Source organism: Monodelphis domestica, chromosome 2 (genome assembly GCF_027887165.1).
Source record: "Monodelphis domestica isolate mMonDom1 chromosome 2, mMonDom1.pri, whole genome shotgun sequence".
NCBI lineage: Eukaryota > Metazoa > Chordata > Mammalia > Didelphimorphia > Didelphidae > Monodelphis > Monodelphis domestica.
The window spans coordinates 250,857,535-250,879,065 of record NC_077228.1 but is presented as its reverse complement, the minus strand read 5'-3'; the positions used below and the strand labels follow the sequence as shown (position 1 = coordinate 250,879,065).

General features: G+C 34.6%; 1 protein-coding gene across 2 annotated transcripts in view; it reads left to right on the top strand.

Moving 5' to 3' along the window:
* The window catches only part of TEKT3 (tektin 3), a 110,473-nt gene that overhangs the window by 41,528 nt on the left and 47,414 nt on the right, over positions 1-21,531 (top strand). For both annotated transcript variants that reach the window (XM_007483401.3, XM_001367970.3), the window contains exon 5: positions 21,271-21,341. In XM_007483401.3, coding sequence (XP_007483463.1) covers positions 21,271-21,341 — 71 coding nt within the window. The remainder of the gene's footprint in view (positions 1-21,270; positions 21,342-21,531) is intronic.

Sequence of the window (21,531 nt, the reverse complement as noted above, 5' to 3'; positions counted from 1 at the left end):
AATAACTCTAATCTTGCCAAAGTCATAAATTAATTTGACTAGTATTTTAGTTGACTCTTTAAGATTCTCTAAGTATAACATCATATCATCTGCAAAAAGGGATAGTTTTGTTTCCTCATTGCTGGTGCTTATTCCATTTTCTTTTCTTGTCCTATCTCAATGGTATTTCTAGTATATTATTGAATAATAATGGTGATTTTGGATATCTTTGCTTTTCCCCTAATCTTATTGGGAAACCTTTGAGTTTATTCCTGTTAAAGATAATAGTTGTTTTGAATAGATAGTACTTATCATTTGAAGAAAAGCTCCATTTATTGCTATCCATTCTTCTTTTGAGATCATTTCAACAAAAGAGAATTACAATCATTCCTTCTAAGTAGATTCCCTCTCATAGCCCTACTAATAAAGTTATGAGAGATTAAATGTAACATACTCCCATATAGGAATGTAAATAGTTTAGTCCTGTTTACTCTTTTATGATTTCTGACTTGTATCTAACTTTTATACTTTACTTGAGTCTTGTGCTTGAATGTCATATTTTCTTTTGTCAAATTTCATCTTTTCATTAAGAATATTTAAAAGTCCTCTGTCTCATTAATATGCACTTCCCCCACCCCCATATTCAGTTTTGCTGGATAGGTTTTTCTCACTTGTCATCATAGTTCCTTTGCCCTCCAGAATATTGTATTTTAAGCCCTCCATTCCTTTATGTAGTAGCTATTAAATCTTGTGTGACCTGACTGTGGCTCTTTGATATTTCAATTCTTTCTTTCTAGCAGATTTTAGTATTTTCTCTTTGACCTGGGAGTTTTATATTGTGGTTTTATATTTCTGGGAGATTTCATTCTTTTTTTTCTCTATAATTTCTTAAAATATAAAGCTGGTGCTCTTTTTTTCTCTGGTTTTCCTGTCATCCAATCATTCTTAAATTATATCTTTAATCTATTTTCAAAGTCACTTATTTTTCCTATGAGATATTTCACATTTTCTTCTATTTTTTCAGTCTTTTGACTATGTTTTAGTTTCTGGATGTTGCAAGAAGTCTTTATCTAACATTTTGCTAGCTCTAATTTTTAAGGAGTCATTTTCCTAATTTTGTAATTTTTAATTTTCTTTTCCTAATTTGTCCTCTATTGTGCCTTTTAAATCAGTTTTTCTCTTTTTCATCTTTTTAATATGAAATTTAATTCCTATAAAATAAGTAAATTCCTCTCCAAGAAATTTTTCTTGGGCATTATTTTTTAGATGTTTTCAAGTAATTATCTTCTGTATTTGTGTCCTGAGCTTCTCCATCACTATAGTAGCTTTTTATAGTCAAGTTCTGTTTTTGTTGTTTGCTCATTTTTCAGCCTCCTTATTGATTTTGTCCTTGATATAATATTGGGCCCTTCCCACCTCTTTTGGGGATGTCTGCCTTGAACGTCTCTTTTATATGTCTACCTGTAGCTTTCACAGCACAAGCATAATCTGAAAACCTGTAAGTTTTGGGGGGTGCTTCCAAAGTGGTGTGATCTAGGAAGAGATTTGTTTGTTGTCTTTCTAGTTTTTTCCCTGTAATTTTTCTGGGTCAGTTTGGGTATGTTGGTTTGTGTGTTATTCATGTATCCATAAACTGCTGCTGGCTTGGTCACAGGTAGCCCACTGGAAGCTTCTATAGGTTTCAAGTGACTGAACTGCTGAATCCCCTTGGTTTTGGACCTCTTGGACCTGGTTTATCCCATTGTAAGTTTGCATGCAGGACTAAAGCTTAAAACCAAAATTCACTCTGTTCTTGGACTCAAAACCACATGGCTGTATTTCTGGAACTTGTTCCCTGCTCCTTAAAATAAGTAGGGACTCCTTAATTTTTGAGTCCATTGCTGTTCTTCTCTATCCTGGATCTATGACTTGAAACTGAGTAAATGGAGGCCACAGCTTCTAGATAGCAATCATTCCTGTACCCATTGCTAATACAGGGGTCCCTGAGATCTGTTTCTGCCCAAGTGTTTGAGTCCTTTTTGAAGGGATTACTAGGAATGAAATGCCATGAGAAAAATGATGCATCTTATGCTAAAGCAAGGATTCAGTAAAAATCAAATTATTATTGCAAAAGTATTTTTCTTGTTGTGACAATATCAGAAAGCCTCATGACTTAACAAGTCCTGACCTTCTAAAAAATATTTGGAGGACAATTCCAAGTTCCTAAAAAGTACATTCTTTGGCAATACCACTGAATAAACAATTGACCTTCCTCTTTTAAGGTGTTTATATCAGCATTCCCAATTAGCATTTCAAACATCTTTGGATTTAGCACATCAAACATCAAACTTTCACAGATAGGCAGTATCTCCTAGACTCAAAGGCACCTCTTTATAGCATCTAGATTTAATATTAGCTATCCCCCCCCCTCCTCATCCTCCTTATCTCTAGTCACGTAGCCATGAAGTTATGAGCTTTATCTGTAATAAGGATATGGCAAACCTGCATCAGACTTTGTATTCTTTTGAAGTAGCTATCTACTTTGCTTCCCCCTGTCAGCCACTGATCTCTATTCATCATGTATCAATGTGTAATAATTTTTGTAATGATTTTCCTAATAAATACCTCAAGCTAGAGCATTAGCTCCAGCTTTTGTTCAACTTCTTCCTTTGGCTCCCAGTTTCTTTTCTTTCATGCTGAGTTGTCCCTATGGGGGTTGAACTCTCCCTGAGGCCTGATTACATGGGTTGTAACACTTTGGCAGTGGCTTGTTCTTCATTGCTGCTTCACCTGTTATAGAGCTCCTGCACTTGGACAGTCCCCACCCCAGTGTCCACAGGCCTCTCTGAATCTCTAGACTGTTCTGAACTGGAAATACAACTCACTGTAACCTTCTATTGACTTTCCTGATCAGAATTCAGCTTGACATATTTTTGAGGTTGTTATGGAGGAGGGATTTTGGGAGAGCTAGGCAAAAATGCTGGTTCCCTGCCATCTTGACAACACCCCAGAGGAGCTTTTAAAAAAACTAATAAATAGCCAGGAATTTTTTTTAAGACAGAGAAAAACTTAACTTTTTTTGTATCAACAATGAAAAAGAACCTACAAGAATTGAAGAAATATAAGAAAATTATAAGACACTATTTTGTCCAACTACATGCTAACAACATGAATGGCTTAGAGGAAATAAGAATATTTACAAAACTAAATACTTAAATTAACAAATACACTATTTAAATAATTCAATATCAGAAAGCAAAAACAAATTTTTTTTAAAAGGTTGAATGAAGTTCCATGGGGGGAGAAAACAACACTAATACATTTGAATTTTGTCACACATTCAAATAAAAAGTAATTTCAAAATTAGGTAAATTGTTTGCAATAATTAGAAAAGAAGACACTCTTCAGATCTCTCTTTACGATGCAAGTATGGCTTCATTTCTAAACTAGGAAAACAATGCAGAGGAAAGAAAACCTCAGACCAATATCCTAAGTGAAGACTGACGCAAAAGTAAAAGGCAAATAGGCTAGATTATGCATTATAACCATGTTGACTTTATACTAGGCATGTCCCTGGTTCAATGTACAGAAGAATATAAATATAATAAACCATGTTAATAATATCAATAATGAAAACTATTATATCGATAGATGATGAAGAAGCTTTTAATAAAATCCAAACCTGTTTTTTATTAAACATTGTATAAATCATCAGAATAAATAGACCTTTCTTTCGTATAATATCTATCTTAAGTTCTAGATGAAACATTAAGTATAATGGAGAAAAGTTAAAGGGATTTCCACTAACATAGAGATGTCTGTTATTACTAAAATTTAATATAGTGCTAGAAATGCAAGGTATAGCAAAAAGATAAGAAAAAATGAAAAAATAAGGGAATATACATAGGTATAGAGGAAGCTTGTGCATCATATTGAAATAATTAAAAACAAGCAAATTTGTAGGATATAAAATAAATTTACACAGATTACTAACATTCCTTTTATGTAACTGACAAAATCCTGCAAGAACTAGAATGAGAAAATTTGTTAAGAACCACAGAAGCTATAAATACATGGTAGCATATCTATCAAGATTCATCTGGGGACTATAAAACACTATTACAATAAATACTAAAACGTTTTTTGCAAAAATAAAGATAGACCTAAATAAATGAAAAAATATAATTTGTTCATGGTTAGGTTGAGTCAGTATAATAAAAATGGCAATATTATATAAATTAATTTGCTTCCTCTGTGCTATAGCAATGAAACTCCTCAATGAAAATAGTGCTAAAAAAAATGGAATTCATAGGAGGGAGAAAAAAATCAAGAATCTTAAAGGACATAATTGAAAAAAAAAAAAAACTAGGAAGATCCAAATAGTACCAGACCTCAAACTGTAAAAGAAGTGTAAAGCAACTTGGCAGTGGTGTATATTTGGGTGTGTGTGTGAAAGAGAGAGGAATGGAGGGAGAGTAAGAGAAGAGAGAGGGAAGGGAGAGAGAAGAGAGACGGAAACAGAGAGAAGAGAGAGACAGACAGAATGTTATTAAGTTCACAAAATACAGAAACAATCAGAGTACCATAGTATTTGATCAACTTAAAGACCCTAATTAAAAGCAGGAGGACTCACTATTTGACAGACTGCTAGGAAATCTTTCTGGCAAAAATTAGGTTTAGATCTCACATCATATATCACACTAAGGTAAGCTCCACATGGATGCATGACTTAGATTTTTTTTTTTAATCACATCATAAACAAGTTAGAGGAATAAGGAAGAAATTACTTTTTAGATCTATGGTAGGGGAAAAGTTCATGACCAAAGAGGGTAAAAAGACCACACAAAATAGAATGGACAATGTTGATTATTTTAAAATCACAAAGAAATTGTAAAAATTGGAAGGTAACAAAGTAAATGGGAAAAAATCTTTGTGACAAGTTTCTTTAATAAAAACCTCATTTTCAATATATATGGAATCATTTCAAACTTAAAAGATAAATAAATGACCGAAGGATATGAACTGATGACTCTCAGAGGAAGAAATATCAGTAACTATATGAAAAATACTCAAAATCACTAACACTTAGATAAATACAAATTAAAGAAATTTTGAGGTTCTACTTCACACCTATCAGACAGGAAAAGATGACAAAGGAGGAAAATGATACATGTTGGGGGAGCTATGGGAAAAGCATACATCAGTATTTTGGTCATTTTGGAATGCAGTTTGGAACCATGTCCAGAATTTACCAAATTGTACATATCCTTTGATCCAGATATATTATTATTATTAGATCTATGCTTCAAAGAATCAGAGAAGGGGAGAGAGGAAAAAGTATATGTACAAAAATATATCAGTTGTTTCCATAGTAACCAAAATTTGGAAATTAAAAGGGTGTCTCCTCCTACCTTTTTAACCTTACTTTCTGCCACATTTTGATTCAGTGATACTAGCTTCCTGAACAAGACACTCCATCTCTTGGCTTTGGGCATTTTCTCTGGCTATCTCCCATGCCTGGAATGCTTTTGCTCCTCTATTCCACTTAGTGGCCTCTGTTTGCTTCCTTTAAGTCCTAACTAAACTCTTCTTTTACTGCAAGCTTTTCCTATCCTGTCTTAATTTTAGTGTTTTCCCTCAGTTATTTACTCTTTATCTTGTAGATAGTTTGCTTTGTATATATTTGTTTGCATGTTGTCTCCCTTATGAAACAAATAATAATCTTGAGGGCAGGAATGGTCTTTCCCCCCTTTTTGTATCCCCAGCACAGTTCCTGGAACAGAGTATATACTTATTGATTGATTTATTTTTCAGACACTGATTAAAGTAAAACTTTGTTCTGCCAGACCATATAGTTGTAGAGTTATTTGTTTGGATTTGTTTTAGTTTTGTCAATTGAGGGGTGGAGTACATTAGTGGAAGGACAGATATATTTTCTTAAAACTTTTACTTAAGAAAAGAATTATAAGCTGTTAAAATGGGGGGGGGGGACTGTGCATACCCTTTGATATAGAAATACCACTTGTAGACTTGAAAAGAGCAAAACACATTAAAATTTAACAGCAGTTTTTATTATAGCAAAAGATTTTAAATGAAGTGGGTACCCCATAACCTAGGGCATGGTTAAACAGAAATCCTTTCAGTGAAAAGAACAAAACCAAAAATGGCAGCCAGCTTTACCAATTTCATAGGAAAGCAGCTTTAGTCCCTAACCAACAGTTGCAGCACCAATGCCTTAGTCTAAAATAGTAGAAAGCTTCAACAGCTTCAGTGCCCCAGGCTTCATTTTCACTAGGCACCCTGAAGCTCCCGGCTTGGGCTTCTGAATTTGAGTCTAGTATAATGATAATATACACATTTCTAGCTTTCTCTCTGACTATCTTTCTCTCTCCCCTTCTCATCTCCTCCTATGGGGATTCAGAACCTCTTTCCCATAATCTCACCACAGCTTTCATTTGAAGAGTAAAAAAAAAATTTTTTTTTTAAGAACAAAAATTCTTTCCTCAGTGCCAGAATATAAAAGAACTTTAGCTAGTCAGAGTTTGGTGACCATCAGTTTTTTTTTCTTTTATAGCAATGGTACTACATTTATTAGAAATGAAAGAACAGTAAACAACTGAGCAATAAATTGTTTGGGATGCCAGTAGTTTGGCCCTGTAGCCAGTAGGGAACAGAATAGGCTTTCCCCCCTTAATTCTTTATAGGATAGGGGAGACAGGCAGGAAATGAATCATTTGTGCATTAAATAGAGGTCTGCCTTCCCTACAGGCACAGAAGAGGGAGGGAAGAAAGTTACTGTCTTGATGTGTGTATGAGGTTCAGAAACTTCTCCAATAATCATCAGTCCTACTACATCCACTCTAGAAATCTCTCTGGACTAGTACCTCAAATCAAATTGCCATCATCAGTGGCAACAACCTGTCCTTTAACAAGAGTTCTGGAGGCAGGAATAGCATACCTGGAGAAAGAAGTAGCAATCTTTTTTCCTAAATCCCATCCCAGTCTGCCTTGCTGCTCTGTGTGGTTTTTATCAAAAGGGATTCTTTACATTCTTATTCCCACAGTTCTCAATATCACATTCAAAATGTCACAGTTGCTGTGTACTCTGGGTAAAAGTCTACTCTGTTGCCATAGATACATTTGGCACCAATTAATCTCCCTGGCAATTTTCCCAGACAAGAAGGCTGCATTAGCAAAACACTTGATAAACTATCTCATGCTATTCTTGTGAGAAGATGGAACGAAGTAGAATTGATGATCATATAATTTGTGGCTGCCAGCAGCCACAAATTAATATAGTTGTGGGTGAACACTCAGGAGGGAGGTTGAAGACTGAGGGAGGATGGGTGATAAGGGAAAAGGAGAGAGGAAACAATAAAGGAAGAAAGACTCAGAGCTTAAGGATTCAACAACCTGGACTCCAGCATGTGTGCTACTCTGATGGTGGTAAGAGAAAGGAGAAAGGACAGAATAAAGAGACAAGAGAATTGCAGCAAAAGAGTAGGCCTTAAGCTAATAGGCTCTAGGTGAAATGGAGCTCTGATAGAATAGAGCTCTGGTGGTGAAGAACTTAACTGTATTCCAGCATACTCATTTTTACTGGGGTTACAAAAAGAAGGGGGGAAAGGACAAAGGAGGTCTGACAAGATGCACACCACCAGATCCTAAAACAATAGATGTAGCTGGCACCCAAAATCAGGAGTACATATAGCCTAAGTTATCTAAGCTTGTTTGATACAGATATTAATTGATATTGGCAAAACAAGGAGGCTGAGAGAGCTGGTCAGTCTTCCAGAGTGTAGTGTCAGGGATGGGTTAGGAATATGAGAAGCTTAAGGCTTAATTTAACTCAAGGTTACAGAAACCAATCATTAGAAATATCATAAGAGTTAGCTTTTTGAGCACCCCTAAAATATTATCAAGATTAGTATATGCCTGAATCCCTACATAATTAAATGGATTAATAATTAGTTGGATTGTCAGATTTAAAGAATATTAGTTAATGGTTCAATGTTAACATTGCAGGAGGTCTCTTATAGGATATTTTAGGGATATGTGCTTTTTGACATTTTTAATAAATAATTCATATAAAGAAATAGATGACAAAGTCATCAAATTTGCAAGTGTTATCAAAGTGGGAATAATAAAACTATCCAAAAATCCAAAAAGATCTTGACAGGCTATAGTAATGTTTAATATTTTTGTTTTTAAAATCATTTTGATTATTCTATTTTTTTAAAACCCTTATCTTCCGTCTCGGAGTCAATACTGTGTATTGGCTCCAAGGCAGAAGAGTGGGAAGGGCTAGGTAATGGGGGTTAAGTGACTTGCCCAGGGTCACACAGCTGGGAAGTGTCTGAGGCCAGATTTGAACCTAGGACCTCCCGTTTCTAGGCCTGACTCTCAATCCACTGAGCCACCCAGCTGCCCCCATTGATTATTTTATTTTAATATAATTTCTTTGTAATCCAATATGTTAGTCTGAGATGCAATCTAGAAGTTGCACCAGATTGCCAAAGGACTCTGTGACACTTAAAAACTCAAAAAACAATGACTTGGAAACATCTACTTGGACAGAAGTGCAACAAAAATTACTAGAAGAGTTCTAAAGAAAGATCAAAAATAATAAAAAGATAATTTTTAAAAACTGTAGTTGACCAGTTGGGAAAAGAAATAAGAGCTATGAAAGAAAATTATGAAAAGAAAACTAAGAGCTGGGAAAAGAAACACACTAAATAGTGAAGAAAATAATCCCTTAAAAATCAGAATTGACCAAACGACAAAAGATCCACAAAGCTTCACTAAAAGAAAACACCTCCTAGAAAATAAGAATTGGCCAAGTGGAAGCTAATGAATCCCTGAACCATTAAGAAACAAAAAAAATGGGGAAAAAATGGGAGAAAATTTAAATGTCTCATAGGAAAAACAACTTACCTGGAAAAATAGACCAAGAAGAGATGACTTAATAATTACTGGACAGCTCAAAACAAAAAAGGAAAGTAACAACATATTTTAAGAGAGTAAAAAGGAAAATTACCCAGTTATCTAGAACCCAGGGCAAAGTAGAAAGTAAAAGAATTCACTGCTCACCTCCTGAAAGAAATCCAAGAATGAAAACTCAAGAAATATTATGTCCAAAAACCTCTCAAGTCAAGGAGAAAATACTAAATATGCTAAAAAGAAAAAATTCCAATATTGTGGAGCTACAGTAAGGATCATATAAGATACAATACCATATAAAGTAATGGAGGTCTTGGAATATTATATTCTAGGAGGCAAGGGAGCTAAGATTACAAGCCTACCCAGCAAAACTCATTTTTATAGTATCTCAGGGTGGAAAGTGGATATTTAATGAAATAGAGGACTTTTTAAGCTTTCCTGATGAAAAAAACAAATTCAACAAAAGAAAATTTGCTATTTAAACACAAGATTTAAGAAAAGCAAAAAACACAAATATGAATCAAAAATCTATGAAAGGTTAGACTGTTTGCATTCCTATACAGGAAGAGGATACATCTAACTCTTCAGAACTTTATCATTAATAGGGTTGTTAGAGAGAGTCTACTTAGACAGAAGGCATTGGAAAATATTGAATGAGAATAGAAAGGAGTATACTTCTATTCTCATCTGTATGTGGCGCCTAGACAAAAACTGACTATGTATTAGGACATTAAAAAACTTTATAAGTTTAAATATATTCTTTCTTGGACCTTAACGTAATAGAATTGCATTCAATTTTGGGTCTTTGAAGCATAGAACAAAAATTAATTGGAAACTAAATAAGCCAGTCCTAAAGAATAAGAGAGTAGAAGAACAAATCATAATTTACAAATTGATAATTTTGTGAAAGGTAATAACATCAATGAGACAACATAAAATTTTTCAAAATACAGTCAAAGTAATACTCTAGGGAAAATGTTTATCTCTTTGTGTCCTTTGGCCAAAGGATATTCTTTTTTGCCTCCTGATCTCCTCAGTCCTCTGAATTGCAGGCCCAGGAGAGCCTAAGCTCTTAAATTTGTACCAGAATGTTTCAATTCCAGCAGAAAACTAAAGGTTTTGGTCGGGATTGGGGTTAGAGGGAGGTGAAGGGCAAGAGTTGCAGGTATATAAGGAAAATAAATAAATAAAATATTATAAATTATAAATTCATAAAGAAAATGAAGCCAAATCAAATCATTTGAAACAAATCCCTTTTCCCTGTCCCTTGGAGCCTCAGGGGAGCAACAGTAGTGGGGGTGCCCCCCCATCTGGGGGCCCTTTGTTTGGAAGGATTGTAGAAATCCTGAGACCTGGGTTCCTCATGCTTTAGAAGGTGCTAGAAAAGCCTTCATAACTGGTTGCCAAGGAAGGGATGGAACGGGTTCAGATCCTGGCTCACAGCTTCCACGAGGGTCACCAGCAGCAATGATGGCTTCTTGGGGATGGTAGGAAGGGAAATTGGCACAGAGGTGGGGACTCAAAGCAGTCTCACAAGCTGCTGAGCAGAACTAGTACAGTGCTGTGGGTTCTTCTGGACCCAGGCCAAGATCTCTGTGCTTGAATCCCATTAACACCCCCTGAAAAGGAACACGGAACCCAGGAGGAATTTACATTCTTTCCTCAACTTTAATAGGTTTTTTCCCCTAAATGATTTCCAGTCAAAGTCTCGATTAGACAATCAAATCACTCATCAGTCACTGAAGATTTTCCATGTAAACATTGTTGGGAGGATTTTTAATCAGTAAAAACTAGGGATGTCATCTAACCCATCTTCTCAACCTGGAACTGCTAAAAAAAAAATTCAACAGGGCAAATCAATGAGGGATTTGGGGAGATGATGTGAATAGGGCCCTTGAAGCTGGAGGCTGGGGGGTAGGTGGCAGTAATGTCTCCTTCATCCCCACGCTGGGTTTTCAGCTCCTGGGGAGAGAGAGGGTATCCTACTCCAGGGACGACGAAATCCTCTACTGAGTCTGCTCCATGTAGGAAGAAATGTCTATCTCATCAGGCAGTTCACTGATGTTCAGCCTTGAGACACAGAGACAGAGAGGAAATCAATAGGAAATCAATGAAGTTTGCATGCAACTAATATTACTAGGAAAACAAATGTAATACCCCCAATTACACACCAAAATAGAAATAAAAATAATCAAAGAGTTTAATAAAGTTGAATATAAAACTGAATTAGTAAATAAAACTCGGAGCTCTTTTAAAAATTTACAAAATAGATAAACTACAACTAAAAAAGAAAACAAATTACATTATCAAACAATAAAAGAGTGATTGCATAACCAGTAAAGATAAAATAAAATTATTAGGAACTATTTGCCCAACTATATATCAATAAAACTGGCAATCTATATGAAATGGATGAATATTTACAAAAATAAAAATTGCCCAGGTTAAGAGAAGAGGAAATAGAATATTTAACCCTATTGTTGCAAAATAAATTGAACAAATCATAAAATAACTCCATAAGAAAAAAATTCCATGACTAAATTGTAAATACAAGCAAATTCTAACAAACATTTAAAGAACAATTAATGCAAATATTATATAAACTAATTGAAAAATTGGTAAAGGGAGAGTTCTGCCAAATTCCTTCTATAACACAATATGGCTTTGATATTTAAATCAGGGAGAGCTAAAACAGAGAAACAAAACTTTAGCTCAATTTCTCTAGTGATAATGCAAAATTTTAAAATAAAATATTAGCTAGTGGTTTACAATGTGTCATAAAGACCATACACTATAACCAGAAGAGATTTTTAACCAGGAATGTAGGACTACAATATTAGGAAAAACTATAAGCATAAGTAACCATATCATTAAAAGACAAGAAAAATCATATATGCAAAAAATTAATAAAACACAGCACCTATTACTTTTTTTTTTTTAAAATAGCATGCATAGCAATAAATGGAATTTTTCTTCAAATGGTAAATGCTATCAATTGGAAAAATAAGAGCAAAATTCTCTAATGGGAATAAGCTAGAGACCTTTCTGATAAGATTAGGGGTGAAGCAAGGATGTCCATTATAACTAATTGTTCAGTCTATACCATAAAGGCTAACTATAACAATAAGACAAGAAAATAATTAGAAGGAATAAGTAAAGGCAATGAGGAAACCAAACTCACATTTTACAAATGATAAGATGGTATGCTTAGAGAACCCTAAAGAGTCAACTAAACACTAGCCAAAACAAATTACAACTTTAATAAAGTTATAAAATAAATCCCAAACAAATAATCATCATTTTGAATATTGCCAACAAATCCTGTCAGGAAAAGAGAGAAATTCTATTTAACCAAAGACAAAATAAAATATCTGAAAATCTATCAACACACATGGGAACAAAACTATATAAATTCTAATTCATACAGCAAGACACAGGTACAAACTCTTTATACAAATACAGATATAAATAGTTAAATATTAATTTCTCATAGGTAAGCCAAGCCAACATTTTAAAAATGACAATACTGGGGGCAACTGGGTAGCTCAGTGGATTGAGAGCCAGGCCTAGAAGTCGGAAGTCCTAGGTTCAAGACAGTCCTTAGACACTTCCCAGCTGTGTGACCCTGGGCAAGTGTATCAAAGGGGAGGTTAATTTGTAACCGAAGGGTTCAGACTTTCAGTATAGAGAGGGGGAAAGAGAAGAGAACCCCCCTTCTCAAAGCAGGGTTCAGGGGAGACAGCTGATGTTTAGGGTTGGCTCAGAGATAGGAGAGGGAGTTTGAAGATTTTCCCCCTTCTGCCTTCCCTCCTTAGCTAAGGCTGCTCTCCCAGATTCACTCTTGTCCCTCTTATTCCCCCTCCACTACTTGAGACCAAAGGGTCTCCCCTTGATCTGCTCATTCACACTTAGTTTGGAGAACAGATAACTTTTAATGCCAACTCAATTAGATAATACAAAAGAATAATTAGCATGGAAAGAATGGGAAAGGAAAGTGGAGAAAAAGGGGTCCCTCCTCAAGTTTTGGGGGAACTCAGGCGTTGGCAGTCTGAGCCTCCTGAGAGAAAGTCAGGTTGACTCACCCCTGGGTAACAGGAGCTGAGGTAAAGTCTGCTCAGGTTTCTCTTCAGAAAGTCCCTTCAATTGGGAAGTGTTGGATGGGGAAGGGGGGAAGATTTCTAGTCACCAGCAGGAAAAGTGCGTAACCCTCAAGGGAAAGTCTTTTCCCACTTTCTGCCTTTGGCTTCTCAAGACTGAGAGACCAACTCCTCTACCAGTCTTCTCCTCCAAATTCCAATCCCTTGGAGCCCCTCCCCCTTCAAGGTGATCAGTTTCACACACTCTTCAGCCTGGCACTTTTTCTTTAGTGCCAGCCTCTGTCACACAAGTCACTTAACCCCCATTGCCTAGTCCTTACCACTTTTCTGCCTTGGAGCCAATACACAGTATTTATTCCAAGACAGAAGGTAAGGGTTTTAAAAAATAAAAATAAAAAATAAAAATAAAAATGACAATACTACTTAAAGTAATTTACTTTTTCTGTGCCATACTAGTTAAATTACCAACAAATTACTTTATAGAACTAGAAAAAATAATACATCTAAAGGAACAAAAAGGTAAAAAATATCAAGGTAATCAATGAAAAAACATGGAAAGAAGGGAGCATAGTAGAGCCAAACCTCAAATTATTCTGTAAAGTGGTAATCATCAAAACAGGTTGGTCCTGGATGAGAAATAGAGTACAGAAGCAAAGGAACATAGAAACTTACAGCTTTGTTAATTCCAAAAATCCCAGCTATTGGGGCATGAATTTACCATTTGATAAAATGTTCTGGAAAAACTAGAAAGCTATATGGCAGAAATGGGGCAAAATGAGTACATGATTTAGACATAAAGTGTGATATAAGCAAATTTGGGAAACATGGATTAAATTCCCTGTCAGCTCCATGTACAGGAGAAGAATTCATGACCAAACAAAACAAAAAGGCTTCTAGGGGATGAAACAGATGATTCTGACTACATTAAATATAAAAGTTTTTGACAAAAAGACCTAATGCAAATTTGAAGAAAAGTAGGAAGGAAGAATTAAAAAGAACTTAAAACATAAAACACAAGATGGAACTCCTCACCAATGGATCAAATAAATTGATGACTCCCTCTAGGAGGCAACAAGAAATAAAAGAACAAAATAAAAAGATGAAATGGAAGAACCTGATGTTTTTAAAAACATGATCTAGAAAAACATGGTAGAAGACAGAATTTGAGAATCATCACTTCCTGAAAACAACAAATCCCAAAGCCTCATCATATTTTAAGATGTCTTAAATGAAAAACTGCCCATATCTATAAGAACCAAAGAATAAATGAAAATAGAAAGAATACCCTATTCCTTCAGAAGCCCCCGAATCATAATTACCAGAAATTTCATAAACAAAATCAAGAACTATCAGGTAAAATAAAAATATCCAAAGCAGCCAGAAGAAAGATTTAAGAGTACTAAGGAACTCCAGTAAAAACAAACAAACAAAAAAAAGAAATAACTTTGAATATGAGATTACAGAAGGCATGACTTAATATGCAAGAGTGAGTATAATACTATGCAACTCTTGGTTCAAAGCGCCAATATAGCATGAGACTCTACTTGGTGGAAATTATTTGCACAATAACCCCAACCCCCTGCTTGCATGAGGGACAGGCAGAATTGGTGAGAAAGAAAAAGAAGAGAGATTTGGTGTCTCCTTGCTTTCAACTTTGAGGGGAAAAAATGCATTATTCCAGAGAACTTAAGTTCTCTGGAACTCTTTTTTCTTAGTTGATATGAATTATTTTGCTCCCAAAGGGAGCAATCTATATTCATTGGTATATACACGCATATGTACACTGCTTGGATAAATTAGTTTATGTAACTATGTAACTCTGCCAAGTCACTTAACTCCTATTGCCTAAGCCTTACCACTCTTCTGCTTTGGAACCAAAAAATAGTACTGATTCTAAGATGGAAGGTAAGTGTTTTTTTAAAAAAAAAAAGTGTAGTACAAGAGGCACAGATACTTACTCAAGTGACAAACTTCCTAAAAATTAGAATGGGACAAGTAGAAAGAAATAACCATCTGAGAGAGAGATATTAAAAACAAAATCAAAATATTTTTAAAATTTAAAAATATAAGGTGTATCATTTTGTTAAAACTGACCAAAGAAATTTAAGGATCATGGGATTACCTATGAAGTTGGGAAAAAAAGAGGGAAAGGAAGGGAAAGGAAGGGTAGGAAGGTAGCCAGGAGTCCCCCACCCTGCACAGTAGAGAAATTGACCAAGGTTGTCTTCTTGTTAAATCAAAGCCAGACTCTAGAGATAGTTAGATAGGTTTATTTGGGCTAGGAAAAGAAAGATTTGGGAAAGTAAGGGAAAGTTTGATCTCTAGCAGCTATGCAGGGACCAAAGCTCTCCACCTCCATTCAGGGAAAAAGGCACCAAAACCCACTCTTATCTCTTTTTTTATTCTCCCTCAGACACCTCCTACAAAGAAAGTGGAATGTATCCGAGGAAATTTCAGTACAGAGTCCTAGAAGATGTAGTCTCCCAGGGTTTAGATCCATTTTCAAAACACAAATCCCCCTGTGATCCTTTGGAAGACCGGTCTCCCCAGTGGATCATAACAAACACAAATAAATTTACAATCTCAATCAAAATAAAGGGTATATACATCAATGCAAGGGGAAAATGGAAACAAAATTTTAGGATAAAAGAAACAACAAAAGAAAACCAAATACTTGGTACTTTTTATAATAAAAAATAGGGGGAAATCCCCTTTTTAACTAGAAATATATATATATATACATATATATATATATATATATATATATATTTGGGTATATATACACACACACGAGGGTACATCGTAGATGAAAATGCACAAAGACAATTGTCATTCTCGGACACCGAGAGACTACTACTAACTAACTATATATAAAAAGCAAATGCATTTAAACAAAACAAATTAATTTTAACCCCCCAAATTTCAATTTTTACAACCAGTTTGCTCAGGATCTCCTGGAGTAGGGTGTGGTCTTCTTTGGCATCTCCATGGCATCTTCTGCAAGGAGTTCAGTCTCTGGATTCCAGGAGGCAGCAAATTTCTTAATTCAACTTTTCATATGAAATTAAAGCTCATCCCCCCCTGACAAGGATATAAGGAAACATGGAAATCACATGGGGATATACGGCTGAAGGATGAGGCATATGAATCATTGCCAATTAAAAAACATCAGAAAAATAGCACAAAAAGCCAAATAACTACTGGATGAAAATTCTAAATATCCAATTCCAAATCTTATATGTAAAAATTCTAAGTAAGAAAAAACAATCACAATAGGTCCTTGAATAATGGCCTGAATAAAACAATTTATATCCTATAAGTCTGTAACAACAATCATGCACTTATCCACTCAGCAGCAAGGACTACAGTCAACCGCCATAGCATAAAAGATGGAAAAAAAGGACTATATTTTTCTTCCTTGGTCTGATCTTTTCTCATTCCTCAGGGATAGGGGAGCCAGAACAGCCAATTGGTAGGTACTTAATATAAAGTATTTCATAAGGAGTGTGGTAGAAAGAGTCCTGTGTCTTACAAAATGTCATGGGCCACAACCTGAGTCTCACACTAGGTTCAAGCCCTTTCATATTGGCATAGAAATTCATCAATCCCACCTGGATTGGTTTCTTTTTTACCTGTATGCTCTTTTGGCACTATTCAAGTTAAGTCCATGCTTCTGTGGCACTGTAGGTGAAGTCTGTGCTCCTTTTTGTTCTAGTTTCCTTGAATCAGATATATTCATGAAGCAAGGTCCCATAATATTTAAAAATACAATGTCAGTTTCCCATAGTCTTAAGACTTTTGGGCAGCTAATGGGCATACTAAAGGACACACTAAACCTACGCTAGTGGAAAATCAAAAAGTCTTCAAATATTGATGGCATGTGCTTAGGAAAACTCAATTGCACATGAAGTTATAAAAATGCTCTAAAAATAAAAAATAATCTCTTACAATCCCATTTCTTCTTAACTGAGCCATGATCCACAGTGTAAGTGCAAATGGGGTAGATAAAGCAATGGAGGTATAGAAGCAATGATCCATTCTAGAAAATACAAAAAAAAAAATCCACAAAAGGTACAAAATGTTATAAAAGTCAAGTCAATATAGGTCACTAATACAGGTTTTCTTTGAGATAATAATGTATTGTCCTACAAGAGCAATTTGATTAATCAAATACAGTATCACAAAATAGTACAGATCCAGCAATAAGGAAGTCTTATCACGATCAATAGTCAAATACAATCAATACAGTCAATTATTCATTATCAACAAAAGGTACTCATAAATGGTTACAATGAATCCATGAGTTCTCCTCAATTTTAATGACTGTTGTTGTAGGACCTGGAACAAGTAGGTTTAGTGGACCCAGTACATTTGAAATTATTTATGTACATGCAATCACCTGGGTTTAAATCATGAAGAGAGAAGTCTATGGGGCCTGCCTGAACAGCAGCTCCAGAGTCATGGAGTTCTCTCAATTTCATTTGTAATTGTTTGATATATGTGGCAATGGTTGTATCCCCTCCTAACAATGATGTATAGGCAGGGGTAAATGGTTGGCCAGAATAGGTGGATGTCCAAATAGCATCTCAAATGGTGAAATGTGTAAATCACCTCTGGGTCAACTTCTGAGATAAAATAGGGCCAGAGGTAAAATTTCAGGCCCTTTTAAATGAGTCTCCATGCATAATTTGCCAACCACAGTTTTTAGTTTTTTATTCATCCTTTCAACTTGGCCGGAGCTCTGGGGATGATATGGTGTGTAAAATTTAGGAGTTATCCCCAAACAGCAATAAATTTTTAATAAGATCAAGTCAGTAAAATGAGTTCCTCTATCTGAATCAATACATGCTGACAGGCCAAAATGAGGAATAATTTCTTTCAAAAGGACTTTGGCAACAAAAGCTGCTGTGGCCTGAGCAGTAGGAAATGTTTCAGGCCACCTGCTCAGCTGATCAACTATGACCAGACAAAATTTATACTTGTCCAGCTTTCGGCATAGAGATTAAATCAATTTGTAAATGCTCAAACGGTGTATAAGCAAGAGGACGTCCACCAAAGGCTTTGCCACAAAAGTCATTGTTGATTAAAGATCTGGCAGGAAGGACAAGCTGTACATACTTTGGAGGCAATTGTAGTTATTCCAGGTGCTATGCATACTCTTTTAACAGAATCTACAATGTCGAAATGACAATGTTTATAGATGAAGTGACAAATTTGGTTATAGAAAGTTCAAGGGAACAGGGATTTGCCATTTGATGATACCCATCTGATTGGCTTTAAATTTTTTCTTCCATTGTCCCATTTCCTTGTCATTATAGGAAAGGGATAGATCCAAATCATCAGTAATTGCTAGTGCCAAAATTAATGCAGGTCCTAAACTAAACAGTTTTCAATAAATCGTAAAGAAAGCTATTCAAATATATTAAAAGTAGAAGGCAAAATGAAAATAAAAAGATTCCACTGGTCACTTTTTGAAAGAAACTCCTATATAAAAGGTTTCTACAGTGTCAGAGCAAAAAGATAGAATTTTCAATTAAAAAAAATACTTCACACAGTCAAAAAGCATTCAAAAGTTCTGAGGAGGCTTACACAAAATATGACAGGTACTATTATAAAATAGAAATCATGGAATACAACATTCCAAAAGATAAAAGACATGGGCCAAGAATAAATAACCCAGAAACACTGAATATAATCCTACGGGGCAGAGGGTTGGGGAAGGATTGGATTTAAGACCAGAACTAAATAGAAACTGTGAAATATAGAGAACAATAAAGAGGACAATTAGGAGGGATTACTCAAGAATGAAAGTATTTACATCCTAATGGGGGAAATGATACAAATGATATAGAGGGTGACCTCAACAGTACAGTTATGTGTCACAGAGAGAGCTAACCCCCCCCCCAAAAAAAAAAAACAGAAGATCTTGGAGTATTTTTTTAAACCCTTACCTTCTGTCTTAGAATTGTTATTAAATATCAGTTCTAAGGCAGAAGAGCAGTAAAGGCTAAGCAACTAAGGTTAAGTGACTTGCTAGGAAGATATGAAGCCAAATTTGAACAGGTCCTTCTGACTCTAGGCCTGACACTCTATACAGTGAGCCATGTAGCTGCCCTACCCACTAACCCCGACTGTTATTATTTTCTCATAGCCACAAAGGAAAGAACAGGAAGGAAAAGGAAATACGTTAAGGAAAAGGAGAAAGGCAGAGAGAATTTATCATTTCATATCATCAGAACATAAAATTGGCTCACTTTTTTAAATGAGGATAGAATCCGAAAACATACACAAAATAAAAAATACATTTATCTCATCAGAGAAAAAGGAAAGAATGAGGAAGGGAGAGTTTCATCATAAGCAAAACAAATTAACTTGAGGTAAATCTTAAAGAGTAATTTTCAAAAGGAAAAGAAGAGTTTAAAATCTGTGATTAGGGTCTAGAAAAGTGTCAGGGAGCAGGAAACTTTATCAATCAAAGAGTACTGATGCTGAGCATCATTTTCTCTCACCACTTTTCTTTGTAAAGGAAGTGAGGAAGCACAGACAGGAAAATATGAGAATAGAATGGCAACATGTCATAGATAATAATTCTAAGTATTAATGTGAATGGTAAGATAGAAAGGATAGCAGAACTGATTAGGAACTATAATTCAACAATGTTTGTCATAATAAGAGTAATAAGAAACACTTTAAATAAAGATTTCACACTGTTAAAATAAGACTAGAAAAAATCTATTATGCTCCAGCTGAACGCAAAATTTATATCTCAGACAAAGAAAACAAAACAAAAATAGACTTGATTTAAAAAATTAAACAGGAAAGTTACAGGTCAAAAGGTACTATAGACAGTAAATTAATATGAATATTTAACATATGCACCAAATGGTATAGTATCTAAATACTTATAGGAAAAGCTGAATGAGTAATACAGAGAAATAGAAAGAAAACCATGATAGTTGGGGACTTCAGTTTTTCCTTTCAGACCAAGATAAATCTAACAAAAACAATCAAGAGTCATCATTATATGTAATGGGGGGCAAATTAAGGGACTTCCACTAAAATCAAGTACAGTGCAAGGATGTCCATTATCACTGCAATACAATGCTTATCACTATTTGCAGATGATATGATTCTTTACTTACTTTTGTTTTTAAAACACTAGGTTGTTGTTGAGGGTTTGTTTTTTTTTTGCCAGAAAAATAGGAAGGCAAAGATGAAGTTATAAATTGAACTTTTTAGCTATACTTATTATAACACAGATGACACAGATAAGTGGCACTGGGCTTGGAATCATGAAGACTCACTTTTATGTGTTCACATCTAGTCTCAGGTACTTACTAGCTGTATTACCCTGAGCATGTCGTTTTATAGATGAGCCTCAGTTGCTCATCTATAAAACGAGCTGAAGAAGGAAATTGAAAACAACTCTATTGTCTTTACTAAAAAAAACTGCAAAATGGGATCATGGAGAGTCAAGTACAACTGAAATGACTGAACAACAAGCTATACTATACAGCACAAAAAGGCTACCCAAAAATATACTGAAACATCTTGGTTACATCTATTTAAAAATATATGTAGACAACTAGGGGCACAATAGATACAGCATAGATCTTAAGAGTCAAGAAGATATAAATTGAAATCACTTACTAGCTGTATGAAATCACCTACTAGATATACATCCTGGGCAAGTCACAACCTCTCTCAGCCTCAATTCCTTACCTATAAAATACCATCCTACCACTCAGGATTGTTTTAATGATCAAATGAGTTAATTTGGGTAAAATGCTTTGCAACCTTTAAAACAACATAGAAATGTTAGTTGTTATTATTCATTTGTAAAGTTTCTCCCCTATTTTACTTTTAAAATACTTTTTCAAATAAATTTGAAAATTTCAAAGCAAACCAACATTTGTAAAAATTCTGAGGAGATAAAAAAGGAAGATTTAAAAACTTTTTTTCTAACTCAAATGAATTTAAACCTGAAATAAGGTTTTCAGTTTTTTTTTTTCCTTCCTCTCTTCTATGAACTCATGTATTTTGCATAAAAGTACCATGGTTTCTTTTCAGGCATAGGAGATTATTTCAGAAGAACATGGACATATGAAAAGAATATGCTATGAATTAAAATTTGATATCATAACTATTTGTATTTAATTAGTTACTGAAGTCAAATAAGTTGGTTCTTTTTTGTCACTGACATTTTAAATGATTTTGAATGATATCTAAATTGATAGTAGAAATCATTAACAAAATTTTTCTTTCAATTGAGTAGGAAGTTGATGTTATTAAATCTTGTCATGAAAGAATGAGAAGATATCTGGAAAAGGGTATTGCTCAACTTGCGTAAGAAAGAATTTTATCTTTGCTTTTTATTGGTGGGTTTTAAATTTTGTAATCTAAGTTTTCATAATCTTCTATTCTACTTTCTCTTAAACTTTAATGAAAAAAACATAATGAAGTCCAAAGAAACTAAGATGCTCCCTGTGGTTGAAAATACCTTGTTGCTTTCAAATAAATTTAAATCAATCTCATA